The following is a 17,169-nucleotide window of genomic DNA, read 5'->3' as shown; positions in this document are numbered from 1 at the left end:
ATACTGAGTAATGAACCGATATCAGTGCATTAAAAAAGAAAAAACGTATATGACATAGTTTGACAGCTGTATGCGACTAACCCTGCATGGAAGTGATGATTGCTATAATTGTGGTGTGGTCTGGCTCAGATAAACCCTTTGAAAAACAAATACACACAGAGAAAGATGCCATAAAAAATATAAATATAGATAAATATATCTTGGAATATACAACAATGAACTCCTAATTTCTTGATTTGGGGCTGTCTACGTTGAATAGATCATGTCGTTTGAATGCGGTTTCCAAAGTTTGCAACTGCAGTTTGTTGTTCTTCCCTTCTCCTTGGTGAACTCCTCCTGCTCTTCAGTAGAATGGCTTTTCAAATGCTTTATGAGATTTGGTAGTGTTGTTATTGGCAACACTGATACAACTATTTGAAACAGCAGTATTTCATATGGTACATGTCACTGTTTTACTTGTGGGACTTTCTAGCATCGAATATTGTGACATTGCTGAAATTAGCTAGCACTGGCTAATGCTACACTACCAGAAATCACTTCCTCTTTGCAGATCTAAAAACAGTACTTGTCAGCGACACCAAAGTGCAACTGTTGTTTTGGAGCGGTGAAGATTAAGTGATTTCCAGGAAAATAAAGTTGCAGTTTTATCTGTGTGAAACTAATATGCTAAATCAACAAAAAAATATGGGAAAGACACTCACGTCAAGTTTTTCCATGGTAATGTTTCGAGTACACGTCTCAGCACATCTGAGGAAGAACCTTGTGCAACATCACTGGTCCAACCAACTGCCCAAAACCAAGACATATTCAGTTTTCTGTCATATATGATACACAAAGCAAGCTGTGAAAAACTGGAACCAATGAATACTTGGCATTTTAGCCTGAATTAAATTTTAATGAAAAAATGTCTCCAATTTTTTTCTGATTAATTCTGTCTGTTCACAACATTACACACAATTAGTGTTCATATGAAAATACAGTTTTAGTTCAGCTGAAGTTAATATGAGACCTCAGCCTCTGTAAGATAAATCAACTTGTTCTGTTTTCTACCAAAAGGTCTATAAACTGTGCAACTCAATAACTCAGACAATGAAGCCTCATATCAACTTTGGCTAAACTTGGGAATTTACTTTTAATAGAATGAAGATGGAACTCCCAACTTTTACAAACAACCAGTTACTATTTCAGTCGACATATGAGTATTTGATCATTGTTTTAAGATAAAAAAATATATATTTATATATAGAATATGACTATAGAAGTCAAATATTGAGGAAGTAAAGGTGGATTCTTCTTTAAAATGTGACTTCTGCTGTAACAAGAATCATCCGCGAAAAATAGGCTGTAAAATTGTGTGTGTTGGAGAAAGGAAAAAAACATTATAGACAACTACAGACATACAGAAATACTGCAGCCCTATAAAATTATTGGATTATTATACTGTGAAATCTTACATAGTGTGAAAAGCCATTGGTCTATTGATTTATAATTTATAATTTTTTGTGATGAGATGTGAACTCATAATTAATTAGATATTGCACCATAATGTGAAACCACTGGGAAACTAATACTGATCCTCATGGACATCATGTGTTACATGAATGCAAACATCATGGACCACTTGCATATAACTTACACAACTTCAGCACAATCTGCACAAAGATACCATTACATGTTTTATATTTTAAAATGTTTCTTTTAATAGTATTTATTGGAGCCCATAGTTCTGTTCCTGCTTCTTACTTTATTCTATGTTCCACTCTATGTTGTGATTGTGGTTCTGGAACACGCGTGTGTTAAATCTATCATTGTAATTCACAGCAGTGGTCCTCTCTCTCTGTGTGTGTCCCATCACACAACCAGTCTCCAACCTCTTCCCACCAATTTGGCGGCAACTAGAGAGGCGCCACACATCAGCAACAATGGAGCAGCTGCCCTGCAGCATCAATGGGCTCCGGCTGACCTGTGGCTTTATGCGTTTACGCGCCTTTTTATTCCTTTCATAACCCTGAGAGTCTCTTCAAGGCATCTGGGATTCATAATAAACCCGAGACACTTTAAACACCACGAGGTATAAAGATCAAACCACACAAAAATATTCAATGAGTGAACATTTATTGAAAATCAGTTGTCAGTGACAGAACATTTGTTTCACAAAACAGTTTGTTTTCCTCTTCTATGCCATCAATGTATAATAAAAAATCCTATTTAACACATAGTGTTTACAGACTATTATGTTGCACAGACCAAAATACTTTTAAGTCCATCGTGCAAACCTCAAATAAAATAACCCTTGGGGTTTTACAAAAGTGTTGTCTACAACCCGTATCTTTGAAACCCCAAAGAGGATTGCGTCTTAAAAAAGTTCATAGACTTTACCGTTTCTTTAAGATCTGTGCTCGTGTGCCCTCTGGCATTAAACGCAAAATGAGCCAAATGCTGAATTCCATTATCATACAGCAACTCAAACAATTCTTCTTCTTATGTCACCAAGACTACAGTGACGTTATTGTAATACATGTAGTAAATCACAAAATAAATAACACACATGAGAAATGAAATGTCCATCTAGTCTACCAAGGTCTCCACATGGCAGCGCTGACAGGCTGCGGACCTGGCTGTGCGCGGCTGGGAGCCACTGCGCTGTTGTTGCCGCTGCTGCTGCTGCTGCTGCTGCGGGACTGACTCTCCAGTCTGGAGCTGAAGCTGGATTTGAGGCTCAGGAGTCTCTGTTGGATCTGAGGGAGGCTCCTGGAGCTCTGAGCGCAACAGTTCAGGCAGGTTGGAGTGACGGTGGCGGACATGGACTGCTGAACGAAGTCGTTTACCCGCTGGCACGCGTCTTGATCCAGGCTCGTTTTGGGAAGCAGAGCGGAGACGCGCTGGAGGCAAGCTTTGTAGCCTTCTCTGTAACTGTCTGCGGAATCTGGAGGAAGCGAAGAAAACGTTCGATTAGTGACTGGAAATTCACGGGAAGGATGTGTGAAGTAAAGCATTTTGAAAATATGAATATCATAGTTCAGGCGGCGACGCTCACCTTTGACTGGAGAGGCAGGAAGATCTCTGAGGAACCGGACTGTCATTTCCAGAATATCAGCTTTCTCCAGTTTGGAGTAGCGTGCGTTGTCTTTGCCAACAAGAGGCAGAATGAGGCTCTTCAGATGACTGAGACTGTCATTGATACGAGCACGTCTTTTCTTCTCTAGCAAGGGTTTCAGAGTCTGGAAGAAATGATGAAAAACTGTTAATGGTTGCAATTTTAAAACAATCAGGACCATGAAACATATCCAAGTGAAATAGACAGTTGTGCAGTATCTCCGCATTTCTTACCTTTCTCAGTTCGTTGGCGTGTTTTCTCTGGGCCACGGTGGACCTGGCAGGGAGAGGCTGGTTGGCCTCTGTGATGATGCTGGGACTCATTTCGTTTGCTTCTTGGTGTTGTGCTTTTGGATGAGAGATAATTGCTCTTGGAGCGGCTGAGCTGAAGTGTGAGGCAGAGCTGGCGAGCCTCCTATTTATGTGGGTCCGGCGCGTCAGGGCGGGGGGAACACAAGCCACTGTGACAAGGGAGGAAAGGGGTGGGGGCGATGCCCCTGGGAGATGAGCGGTGCTTCTATCTGGACCATCTGGCCTCTGGTGGGCCCCTGCATCAGTCTACCTCTGGTATGCGGAGTTTCGCGAAGATGTTGCGTTTAAAATTTTAAGACTTTTCTATAATTTTCATCCAAGATCCGATTACGCACACGAGCCAATGTTGCTTTCCCTCTAACACAGCACATGGACCGCATTATATATACATCTTTCTGGCTCTTCCAATTTTCAAGGACTGCTTAATGTTTCGTCTGTCTTTGTTAAGTTTATTATCTTTGTGTACGATAGATAAACCGGTTTATGTTTTAATTCCCTTCAAATGAATGGGTAAAATGGTCAAAGATCCTTTTTTTGTGTGGTGACAATTCTGACGGTTATATTGGTATAAGCACTGAACAACTATTTGTATATGATTATAATAAAACATACAAAGCACATTTTTAATAATGCTCATGGGCTCAACTTGCCCAAAAACACAGAACCAGACGAGAGTTTCTGTGGTGACAGGAATAATCTATTCCTCAAATTAATAAATCAGCAACCCAAGCCACGCTATGTATGGATTAACATCTGCTTATTGAGGCCCCAGCAGCTTGTTTCCAATCCAACAACACGGTGTTTACCTGACGTGCATGTGGAGGAGGAGACTGAGTGATAACCTGCAACACAGGCACAGGACTGTGTGTATGACGTATGAACATATGTGTGCACAAAGAGTCATGCAACACACAAGTCTGCACCCACACTGGATAACACGATGAGGGACAGTGACAGAGGAAAAGACTGGACCTTCATAGAGTGATAGCCTATCCCTTGTTTGTATAAACCAACTTATAACAATGCATATATTTCAAACTCAATTCAATGTTATTGTGTTTTAATTTCAAAACCGTTGAGGAGTTTCAGTGAATCTCTGCTGTTCACCATGGAACCAAACAGCGCTGTGAGCTGCCAGTGGGATTCACGCGCTCGGCACGCGCCACAGCCGAGCAACAGATGGATGTAGACCCCCCCTCCCTCCTCCCCTTTAGCTCTTCCATGTCTACACACCCAAGAACACTACCCTCCCCCACTCCCACCCCCTGTCTGTCAGCGCTGCACCACTCCTCTGCTGGTCCCCATCAGCATCCCGGCTCCTGCTCCTCTTCCTCTGACCTCACCATCACTGTTCTCCTACAACGCTTTTTGTCTTTCCTTTTTTTTTGGAGGGAGTTTGGCTTGGGTCATAAACACAATGGTACCGTTGTAAAAAAAAAACGCAGCACCAGGCCTACAACAATATAAGGAAACCCTATGAGACACACAAAGAACAAATAAAACAAAATGTATTTAAATATCGTTTATATATAAACCAATGTTGTAGCTAAATGTTATAGATAATTTAATATATTTCAATCATATCCACAGATCTATCTTTTTGTGCTTAATATGATAAATAACATATCTATGCCAAATACTGCCTTTACGCACCAATTTTACGCACAGAACTGTTCGTTGAAGCGCTTCTATTTTACTTCTATTCAAATGCCACATTTATTTACATTCAGAAACAGATGTGCAGCTCAACAAGCTCGTATCATTTTGGTTAGAAGAAAAAAGACGCTGCTCTTCGGCTGCAAGCTGCCCCGCTGTAATTTGAGGGGTTTTCCACCCTTATTTTTTCCAGGCATTATAGATGCGGGGTTTTGCACGCGTCCTGCCCCATGGGGCCCCTCCACATAACTGCCATCAAGTCCAGTCTGGGATCGGACCCTGTGATATGAGACAAAAAAAAAGTTCAAGAGATGCTTCGGTTAGGAGCCTTTTTGTCCTGGTTTCAGCGTGGGTATCCATCTGTGCAAGCCGAGAGCACAGTGATCCTTTGTTGAAGGTCGTACAGAAAAGTGGAATCACCAATAATTTTACAGCAACTCAACGCGAAAGAGATATGATACTTTTCTTAGTTTCTTATATTTAAACCACAGGTTGTTGAACTCTCTGACAATAAGATTCAAGTCTGATAAAGAAAACTGGTAAATGGATTTATATATCATTAATGATTATTAAGAACAATAAACAAACACATTACATTTTTACAAGGCTATTTTATAATCTGGATCAAAATGTGAAAAGGTGAAATACATCTTAAATATATTCCCAGAAAACATTTTACATTTGAGTGAGTTTGGAGTAAAATAACAATGGGTGAGAAATAATTTGTGCGTATAAACGGCATGAGACTGACACGAGCCAACATGTCCAGGCAGATGGAGGCTGCGCGGGTTTATTGAACCGTGAAACCAAAAGCGTCACTGGACTCTTCCTCGCTGAAGGTGATCGTCGCCATCACGGCTACACGGAGGATGTCAGACCTCTGGCTTTTTCCAGACTCCAAATCGTGACTGCAGCTCGAAGGATGTCTGGCATCCCAAGCCAAAATCTACGCCAACATTATAAGAATGACTCTGAAGCATCTGTACAATAGACTGCAGGCTGGTGTTTGTCCCTATGCTGCACGTGGTTCAGACTGAGCATTATTGAAACTCTTGCTGTTTCCAATTTGTAATCAAATGTATCTTAAATGTAGCTGGTTAAAATTATTTTTTTATTATTATCTTAAAGCATTTAACTGCCAGGTTTGAATCATAAATCCTGTAAAGATTGTAAACCAAAAAAATATTATTCATATTTCTCATTTGGGTCAATGGTAAGACCCTATTTAATATAAATGTATAACAGTATATGCAATGTAAATACTGGATGTAGTTTGGTTTTTTAATGCTTTTGCAATTGAGAGTACTCAATTTCAAATGGGGAGAATTCTTAGTGAGTCTTGATTTGAATGTTTAAAATATTTGATTTTAACTAATAGTCAGAGCCCGTAGTGATTGTAATTCCAGATTACAGAAATTAGTACAAAATTGTCTTTTCTGGAAATATTCATATTGAAATTGTTGTTTGAAATCCAGTTTCACTTGAAAACGCAGACTTATAAAAAGCAATACGCACAGCAGTAATGCATGTGCAAGTTAAATGCTGTTTGCCCCTGAAACTCCAAAAGCGTTTTATGGACTCAAACATAGTGGTTGATGGATAATGAGTGAATTTTCATTTTCAGTGAACTATCCCTTCAATACATTAAAGCTTTTTGCAGAAATGCATTGTTATTGAATGAATCAAGAAGAAGAACCACCAGAAATCTCAAGTCTGCAGCTAAACTAAATGCATCTATAAATGCTCTGTATTTATATTGTGTTTTCTAGTCTTGAAACCCGCTCACAGCTCTTCACCATGAAGATTTTGCCTCACACACATTCATACAGTGCATCTATCTGCAGCCCTTTCTCCATCACACATCACTCAGTCACTAGCAGCACAACCATCAGGGGCAACGTTGGGGTTAGTATATTGTCCAAGGACCACGCATGTGGAATGGGGGAAATTTGGGATCGAACCCATGTGCAAAGTTGTTTTGGCCCACAATGACATTGGGCCCACATGCCATGTGGAACAATAGCACTTGATGGTCAGCTCCTGTTTGCCAGATCTGGGGCAGGTAAACCATAGCAATACTGCACACCAACCAAAGGTGCTAAAGGTGGGTGTTGTGTTATTTGGGTCATATTCACCATTTATCACATGGGCCACTCAGGTTTACATCCAGATTACACCTTGTATAGAGCAGCACATGTTTGCCAAAAAAGGCACACATTTGTTTTTTCGGATATGTGGGATATATTTACGATTGTAAAGTGGCCCACTATAGGGTTATATCCATTTTAGTGCAGCATCATTGGCTGACGTGGGCTGTACCTGTATATCTGGAAACTGCTGACCCCCTCGTTAGTGGACAACTCAGTATACCTCCTGAGCCAGAGGACAAACTCATGGTGGGATTACATACATACGTTAGAGTCATAGAACAAGCAGCCAATGGAAATAAATAGTTATAGCCAACAACACTGAGAAGACAGAAACACAGTTATACCAACATGTTTGGTTTTTGGTCTTCATTAGACTTTATCGACCAGAGAGGCCTGATTCAGCATTTCCTGACTCCTCCGTACACTGACACATTCAACTGATCCAAACAATCTTTGTGTGACGTTTGTGAGGTAACTGACTGAAGTAAAGTTATAAAGGTTAGAACACACAGCTTTGCAGCCTTTCAAACACACTAATCATGATCGTGATGGTGAATTGTGGATCGTGGTGGCTGCTGATCGTGTACTATGATTACAACAAGGCTGTTTGAACAATATGCCTACTCAAATATTGTACCATTACTGACACCTGATAGCTCTCATTGTAGATGGGAACTCTCTCTGTTTGCAGGACTGATGGTTCTCTGAAAGGCTATAGCACAAGCTACCTCATAATTCACTTGTTAGACTGAAAATATTTGTTTCCTAACTGCAGCAGTCCACAAAAACATTGATCAACTAATTGAGACTGTTTATATTTGATATTAGACTCTCATACACTCAAGAGTTCAGAGTGAGGCTACTTTAAAACCACTTCCACCGTGGTTGTGTAGCAGTTGTGTTGTTTTTTGACACAAGCAACAACAGAGACAATGGAGAAAATCTATTCTCTTCATTTCCCTTTGATTTCTATATCCAACTCTGGTGTTTTATCATTCACTGAATGCCTTGACCTTCCTGATGAATGAGTGAACTCTAGTTTGTTTAGCATGATTAAAGCCATTAGATTTTGTTGAATCCTCCAAAAAAGTAGGATTATATTTCAAGAGTCAGTTGTTTTTCTCACAAACATGAATGCTGGGATCTACTCAGACTGACGAATAAAACGACAGATCAGAAAATAACACACGCTGTAATGTTACCAAGTTGTTTCTGAGGTGAAGAGCAGGTCCCAAAGCTGTGAGACTTCCTGGTCAGACAATGAGCAAAGAAACGTTCAAGAACAGCTTCTTCCAAAGACCAAAGTAGAACAAATAGGATGGAATTTCAGATATTATAATGTACAGTAAGTGCATGCACTCCTTTCTCTCGCATCCATTTTGTCTCACATTAAGAGGAGTCATCTGTGGGTATTTGCTTAATGGGGTGACCTCTATAGTGCTGAAGAATGAGAAAGAGGTGTGAGAGGTAAAAGGTGAAAGCTGTGCTGCTATATTCTGACTGAAGTCAGTTCAGGTCTGACTACATGTTATGTTGGTCTGTGTTTCTCTAACAATGAAAAGGCTCAAAATCAAAAAAGAATATGAGGAACTGATGTCTGACTTCCTTCTTTGTTTGTTTAGATGCCCAATGTGGCATCGTACTTCACCTAAACATGAATGATATGGATTTAAATTGCTTTTCAGTTTAAGAGGAACAAACTAACACCCATCTAGAATGATTGAATCCTCCACCACCATCATAAACTCCAATAAAAAGTCACATTCTAACTTTCAGAATCTGATTTTGGTCAGAATTAATATCTTTTTAATTGGAGAGCTTTCTGGCAGAGACCTTGTCAAGACATTTTAAGCCTGTTTATGGGTTAAAATAGCTCTCTGCCCAAAAGCTCACAAATTAAAATGATTGTGCCCGAATACAGATGCTTTTTTCTCCCCTCATTCAATAACCATTTTGTTGACATTTTACATCATATACTCGCATTGTTTTGGTACATCTAATACAATCATACTTATAACATAACTTATAAGAATCAGAGTATTTTTATTCAAAGTGTTTCTATGATTCTGTCCACCATATGCTTTTATTTAATACCTCTCAGTACAATGCAAATCACCAATCAATGGTGCCACAATCTACATCCTCTAAAATGAGCTGCTGATCAACAGCTCTCCAAAAAACTGTTTCCACACAAACTAAACAGTAAAACTTTCATGATTCATTATTCGTTATACAACAGCTCTGTTGTATAACAGAGTGAATATGTTGTAGCCAGGTGTAGGTGACTGAGTCCTGTTTCCATTTGTAAATCTGTCCACAGTGTAATGTAATAAAGAATATCTCAAGTTTAACTCATGAGTGGGATCATATTTTATCAAAATATCCTCACTTGTAAACCAACTCGCTTGTATATAGAAAGTAAAGATTTGAAGGAGGGTATATAAGATATTAAAACTCCGCCTCATAGGAGTAAAAGGAGAATGAATACATATACATAAAATAAAAAGAATATATAGATAGAAGACGAATAAAACTCGAATAACGTGTCCACGTTGCTGGTTTTGTGTTTGCTCTCTTTGTTCACGTTAGTAAAGCTCTCATGTGACATTGCATCAGTTCTCCCTGTGAGGATGCAACATGAAGACCTATCAAAATTTGCCGTGAAGCTTCCCACGCCTAAAACAACGCCATTTTCACGAAGCATCTGCCGCGTGCAGCACTGACCAAAACCCAAACTTTTTTTTTCCTCCTATACGAGCTCCTGTTGACGTCACTCATTCTATAACCCGGAGTCTGCATCAGCATCCTCACAGGTCACGTGCTCCACAAGACGATGACAAAGGACGCTGGTAAATTAGAGTGATTTGTAAATAAAAAGTCACTCTATCAAACAAAACGAGAGTATAAAATATATGGTACTAGGATATATAAAGTATATGTGATGTATAATATATAAGCTATAATCCAAAAGTCTGAAAACAATTGATTATGATGCGTGATCGTTTCAGTTGCCTCGTGTCAGGTCTGAACAATGTCACGCTTCCTTCAAATGTCTCTTCATGTTATAAATTATATAAAATCAAAATATAGGTCTATTGGATGTTCCTGGATCAACGAGGTGAAACTGTAAGCTGTGCCATATTACGCATGGACACAGAGCATCATTCATTCTTTAAAAATATCCCTTAAAATACACCAGAATGCTAAATTATATACTCAAATTATTGTCTAAATTTTGTCTAAATGTGGGACGACATATTTGTGATCTCTGAGAACTCACTTATGTTTTGAACATGGCATGCAAACTGTAATGGTTTTACAGACACTTTATTTATCACATGCTTTTTAATAACTTTATATTTATAAATGTATTTGTATACAAACACATTTATAAATACATGTTTTGCAGGTATGTGCTTGACACAGAAAATACCCAGCTAAAGTGACAGGACAGTTAAATAACAGCAATGGAGGTAAATGTATATTAATTAGGCAAGAAAAAGATAAAACAGTACTTTAAGTGAAAAATATATATTGAAAAATAATATAAAGGAGAGGAAAGAAAGAAAAAAGGGGGAAATAATTTCTTCATTTATTTCTGTCACATTTAAGTGTAAATTGTAGAGTTTATACATTTGAAAAAGACGTCTGGACTATGGCTGTGCCCAGCATCAAGCCTGCAGGCGTCCTTTTCTGAGGCGCAGAAGTGTTTCTGCGTAATTGTACATTATAAACCAGAGGGTGAATGGCTCAGACAGGATTTGAATATCCAAATAACCAAGCCAAAAGCCAAGCTGTGTTCGAGCTGCACATCTGGTGGTGCACGTTTGTTTTTGTTCAAAGTGAAGTTGACAAAGGTAAAACTCACAGCGACGCAAAAAAGACGTCTCCACCAATAGCTGTCCAGAACCCAGCTGTGACAGACTTCTCTCATCCATGGCCTCTTCACCGTGCGCTCCACAAACACCAACACCAACTCTACAACACTGACATTTCAAACACACACTGCTTCAAACTTGAACAATAAATTGTGGTTTATTCCATCATCTTTCTCTAAAGTGCAGCACATTACAGGGGATTAAAGAGCGAGCCCGGCTCCAGGGGAGGGGATGGATGGGACACGCCGGCTTGTTGGCGGGTTTTTTGAATATTGGATTTCTGATGGAAGCTGGATCCATTGTGCTGCCATATCAGGGGCACGAGAACAGCACGAGCCGGGAGAACAAAGGCAGCAGATGGCTTCGCTGCTCCGATGAATTATTTTGAACTTACACAGACACAGGGACCATTAAGAGTTGTCCGGGGGGAAATTAAGGAGCAGGGGGGAGGATAATCAGGGAAACATTTATAGTAAGACATGCATGTTGCAGCAATGTGCAGTACAGAGGAAATCATCAGCAAAGTGCTCTCCTTCAATGTAAGTGTCTTTAATACTTCAGAAACTCACATTTATAATGCTGTAAGGGCTCATTTTCATATCTCCCCATTGTGGGACTTTATTATATTTTATAAAATATATAATATTTAGTTTTAAACGACTAAGAATCAAGGCTTCACAAATCAGTCATCATGATGATTATTCCTTGTTGCTGAGAACATCTCTGCCACTTTTGTTCGAGCATTTAAACGAGAAATGCACATTTTATATTTAACTTTGAATTAACAAAAGCAACAAATAAGCAGTGACATTGTTCTGCTTGAGATGAAATATATGCTGTGGGACTGTTGCAAGGAAATACAGTTTAATTAGTAAAATGTGTATAGTAATATTAATATTAATAAGTACATATTCTCTGTATTTGTATTTCATTTTAATTTTTATTCTTTTACCTTTTTTATTTTCTTGTCTCCACCATATTGACAATCTACTGGGAAAGTGGCATCAATAAACCTTATCCAATCTCTTATCTTTGAATCCACCATTTAAGAATAAAAGCAAAAGCAAAATAAAATCATCTCTAGTCTTATAGAATTATAACTAAAATGATGAAGACTATGAATATGAATTTTCAGAATCTTCTTCTCTGTGCTGTTGCATGTTCCTCAGATCCAGGGCATGGGTGGGCGTGGTCAAATGTACAAGGTGTCCGCCCACAAAGACAACGCGTCCCTGTCATTGAGCCTCAAACCTCGTGCAGGAAAAGGGCGCTGAATACAACTGCAGCCACCCTGCAGCCTGCAGCAGCCACATGGAAGCAGGCAGCGAGGAGGTGGCTTTAAATGGTGGGCATGAGGAGCAGACATGGCACGACCTGGTATGAGTTCTATATTATTATTATTGTTGGTATGATTATTATTGTTGTTGTTATTATTATTATACAGTTTAATAGGAAACGTAGGCTTAATTCGATCACATTAATCTCAACTTGTTATTCTACTATAACAAATGTTCATGACCAATGAAATATGTCAGTGTATATGTGCCAGTATTTCATGTTTTTTGAGCTTGAATTATTGGATTTTTCCACAGTTGTTCTGATTGTAACACGTGAATGTGAATGCTTGGATGAGATTTAATGATGTGAGTGAGATGTGTATATAATCTTTTTCTACATATTCATTATACTTCGCACCTTGCTGTACAGTTATTCTTACTGTAAAACCGAAAATACAATCAGCTGAGACGCAGAGAAGCCATGTAAAGTCCAGTTTGGCACAGTGTCTGGCACCAGTGGCCTCCAGCTGTTTTGACTCCTCACTGTAAACGCTGCTTTGTTGAAACGCCTGTCTCGTCAAATCTGTCGTCCTGTGTCTGTCTGCTGCTAATGAGCCTGAGTGTGAGAAAGTCTGACCAGAGAAATTCTCACTGCAGCTCACGGATGACTGGCTCGCTGTGGGAGAGACACCGTGGCTGCGTGCTGACACGAGACGTCTCACCGATGTCTCCAAGAGAAGACAGAAGAACTAAGGTGAACTTTAGGATGAGATGACTGTGTTCGTCACCTGCAGCTTCAGAAAACATGTCAGCTTGTTCCTGCTTTTATTATTAAGACGTTTGAATTACTTTCAAATGTGTAACTATCAAATCAACAATAAATATGATGAACTCTTTAGTATAGATCATTTACTTACAAAATGAGAATGAGCCTGAGAAATAAGATTTGTTTTTCTCTACAACATTTAGCCTATGCTCAGTTGTAGTTGTTTATTAAATTTATACCAATAGCATGATAGAGACACTCACATACTGAATATGCTCATGAACAGAAATTAAATGGAACTTAATAAATGTGTTTGGAATTTGATCTTTATAGTGAAGAAAACCATCAATTATTTGAAAAGATGTACTATAGGTGTTACATTTCTACAATAGGCTCATATAATCCTTGTGCTTCATTCATTGGCAGTAGCTTGTGAGAGTATAGATCTTTTCAACCAGGGCCAGATGCTTTGAGGAAATACAGCTGCAGTGTTTATTATAACAACAATTGTGACTAAATGTAATCCAGTCTTCATCTTCCTATATCCAAAACAATGTAAAACAGTCAGTGTCTGTATAATTTCAAATGTTTAATGCCTCCTGTACAGAATCCATCACAGGCCACTTGCTCTCAGGTTGTTTATGGTTTTCTGATTATTTAAGACAGACAGAAAGAAAGAAAGACAGATAGAAAGAAAGAAAGAAAGACAGAAAGAAAGGAAAAAGAAAGAAAGGAAGGAAGACAGACAGACAGAAAGAAAGAAAGAAAGAAAGAAGAGTGGAGGATAGCAGGGTGCAGACAGATGAATAAAGAAGTGTTCTCTCTTTGTGTGTTTGTCTTCTTTCACCACTTTAATAAAGCTAACATTGCCTGGTGTCTTTTTTTATTATGATACAATGGTTTTATATATAATCTTATCATTATATTTACCAGCTCGTGTTTGTGTGTTTTTTTTAATCGGGTTAAATGTGAAACTGGTGTGTAGTTTATATTGAATATTAAACCTTCAGGTGCAGACGTGTTTCTCTGGTTCCACGTAGAACGACAGGCTCTGCCCTGCACGCGCCCAGGTTTAGTCAAGCGAAAGCAATTACTCCACGGCACGCGCCAACCAGCTGAGCCGTTGTAGACACATGGACGCGAGGAGCTGCTCCATAACTACAACCCTTACAATAAATAAAGAAATATGTTTTTATTATATCTGTATTAATTATTAGTAGTGTTGTTATTGTTTCTATTATTATTATTGTTGTTGTTGTTATTATTAATGTTGTTATTATATCAGTGATAAGCATGGGCTGCAGTGTTTACTGGTAAATGATTCATTTAGAACCTGGGTTATTTGGGATTTGTCTCCTGTTTGTATTCCAGTGTTATTTAAGGTGGTTGGGGGGGGGGGGGGGGGGGGTCACACAGTGTCTTAAAAACACCATGCATTTTGCTGCAGGTTGAATCAGCAGCATGAACATGAGTAGAGGACCTGTCCTCATTTGAATGTTCCCGCGCAGCAGCAGATGTGACCATACAATAGATGGGGCCCACGCGCTGAATAGCTGAGTCCAATTTGAATAACTGTCGCACGTCTGACGCGTGCACGAAGTATCCCAGCTTTCCCAGGCTCCGTGGAAGAACCGTTGGCAGCCCCTTTTCCACTTGAATGGGGATTTAGCTTTTCTCATTGCCTTAAGTTGTGGGAGCGTCTTTGAAGGAGCCTGGGAAAGACTCCGCTTCACCTCCACATGATTAAACCCTGTGTTCGAGCCTTTATTGTACAGAGCTGCTGCTGCAGGCTGCAGCTGCACACAACATGTCTGCTGGAGGCAGCGTTTAATGTCTGGACCTCAATTAGCAAACGGACAAATATGCACAAATAAGTATGAACTTGAAAATACAGTGCAATAATATAGGAAAAAAGCTGGTCTATACAAATTTCAAATTTAGTGTAGCCTGTTGTCAATGTGTCATTGGGATTTTAAACTGTGGGTGTAGCCTATATTTGTCCTAAACGAAAAATCATGATTATTCAATCGAATTTACAAAGGGATATATACTATACATATACATTTATATATATATATATATATATATATATACGCTGACATACATACACATCCATATATATGTATATACATACACATATATACTGAAAACAAAATGCAGCATTCATAAGCTATAGCTCTATTATTGTATTGTTCTAATAATAATAATACATATGATAATACATATAATAATAATAACAATAATAATAATAATGATGTATTCGCTTATAAAGGCCGTGTATAGGCCTTCTATGTGAAGGTATATAATGGCATTGACAAAGGCTCCTAATTCGTGTCAGAGAGTCATTATCGTCCATGTCCTTTGGGGAGTTGTATCATTATTAGTCAAGAATGCTCGTGGGAATCCCCCCCCCCCCTGGTGTCTATGACAGTTGGACCTGTGCAACAGATGGGCCGAGGTGGCACGCGTCGAGCACGAGACTCGCCCTTAACCCCCACCCCTCATCCACCCTCAGCCTCAGCCTCAGCCCCGGCTCCGCAGCAATCGCATACACACACACACACACACACACACACACACACACACACACACACACACACACACACACACACACACACACACACACACACACACACACACACACACACACACACACACACACACACACACCACCTCTGAGCACAAAAATCAATCAACCTAATCTGACAGTGAAACAGGCACAAAGTGTCGAAACTGCTGTGAGGTTGTTAATAAGCATTTATATAACTATTATATCAGCTCTCACATTATCATATGAAAATATCCAATATGTAAACATTTTATACTGGCCTGTAATAAAGACTGAACACAAGTGTGCTGGTTTGAATTCAAACAGCCCTCATCTTTGTAATGTTTAGCCTGTAAGACTTATAGGAGCATTGGAAACAGGCGACAATATATACAAATGAATGATGGTAGTCGTTGATCAGATGGTTAATGTGCTGACGTGTGTGAGCCAGTTTACAGTGATTTAAAGAGGCCCATACAAAGTGATGGTAACCTGACACCTGCACACCTCTGCAGGTAGAGCTACCTTGCAGAACATGAACCTTTCCTGCCACCGTTTGGTGATCCAACGTATTGCAGGTCTCCATAACGTCAGGTTCATCATCAGGGACTATAATGCCTCCCTGTGTTTCAAACAGATATGAACAGTGTTACTGACTTATTGTTTAGGTTTGGACTTTCTTCATTAACACTGACAAACAATGGTGGAAGGCACCGATATTATCCTCAAAATAAAACCCACAAATCCTGAGCAAAATATTTATAATGCAAATCAGCCCCACTCAGATTTTAATACAATTATGATTCTGTAATGTCATTATGCTTTAACGTGCAAGCAGCGATTACTGTGGTTAATTTGAGGTACTTTAAGGTTGTTACACAGTTTAAACTGCTTTAAAGGCGAACATTTCTATTGGATATGAATTCTTAATCTGTATAGTACAGGCCTACTGTAATTGTTGGATAAATTAGTGGACTGTTAACCTTATTATATTTCCATCTGAAAAGTAGAAATGTTCAGGATAAGTAAAGTCAAAGTATACTATTTACACCACGGCACAGATCATCATATAAACTTGCACTTGTAATCTTACATTTTTACTAATGACACACAGTGACAACTAGTTCCCATTGTTTTCCAGTCCTCACACTGTAATTAAGTGGTTTAAAATAACTAATAAATAAATAGGTTATATTATAAAATGTATTGTGACACACTGGCTCAGCATAAATATAAAATAGTGATTGTTTTTATAGCTACAATGCAGGGCAGCAAAGATGCATCATTAATAAATAGTAATTTCATAAGAGGATCGTCATGTTAATGTTTTTATATCTCCAAACTGTGACTCGTGTTAAAAACCACAGGCTGAATAGATATAAGGGAACAGTTTTGCAATAGACCACCAGATGGACCTGTACAGGCTGCAAGCGTGTGCACAATGATGCTGCTTTCATGGATATAACCAGGAAGCCTGCATACAAAC

The 17,169-nt window shown here is 39.0% G+C and overlaps 1 protein-coding gene and 1 long non-coding RNA gene across 2 annotated transcripts; one reads left to right on the top strand and one right to left on the bottom strand.

Moving 5' to 3' along the window:
- Positions 1-2,098: 2,098 nt before the first annotated feature.
- Positions 2,099-3,502, bottom strand: hes2.1 (hes family bHLH transcription factor 2, tandem duplicate 1). Its single transcript, XM_020089009.2, has 3 exons — positions 3,331-3,502; positions 3,038-3,221; positions 2,099-2,926 (listed from the first exon to the last, which is right to left on the bottom strand). Exons 1-3 carry the CDS (start codon positions 3,418-3,420, stop codon positions 2,574-2,576), a joined length of 627 nt encoding a protein of 208 aa, XP_019944568.1. The 5' UTR covers positions 3,421-3,502; the 3' UTR covers positions 2,099-2,573.
- Positions 3,503-11,484: 7,982 nt separating this feature from the next.
- On the top strand, positions 11,485-14,345 carry LOC138410580 (uncharacterized). The gene is made up of 3 exons (XR_011243290.1): positions 11,485-11,631; positions 12,262-12,469; positions 13,027-14,345. It is a non-coding gene; the product is annotated as an uncharacterized lncRNA (long non-coding RNA).
- Positions 14,346-17,169: the final 2,824 nt, after the last annotated feature.

The sequence above is a fragment of the Paralichthys olivaceus genome, chromosome 6 (genome assembly GCF_024713975.1).
Source record: "Paralichthys olivaceus isolate ysfri-2021 chromosome 6, ASM2471397v2, whole genome shotgun sequence".
Taxonomy (NCBI): domain Eukaryota; kingdom Metazoa; phylum Chordata; class Actinopteri; order Pleuronectiformes; family Paralichthyidae; genus Paralichthys; species Paralichthys olivaceus.
This window is presented reverse-complemented; position numbering and strand designations above follow the sequence as displayed.

Excerpts from the sequence above, each read along its gene's own strand:
- hes2.1 (XM_020089009.2), bottom strand. The coding sequence starts at position 3,420 with ATGAGTCCCAGCATCATCACAGAGGCCAACCAGCCTCTCCCTGCCAGG. Across the intron at positions 3,222-3,330 it reads ACGCCAACGAACTGAGAAAG|ACTCTGAAACCCTTGCTAGA; the intron begins GTAAGAAATGCG and ends CATTTCTTCCAG. Across the intron at positions 2,927-3,037 it reads TCCTGCCTCTCCAGTCAAAG|ATTCCGCAGACAGTTACAGA; the intron begins GTGAGCGTCGCC and ends CGCTTCCTCCAG.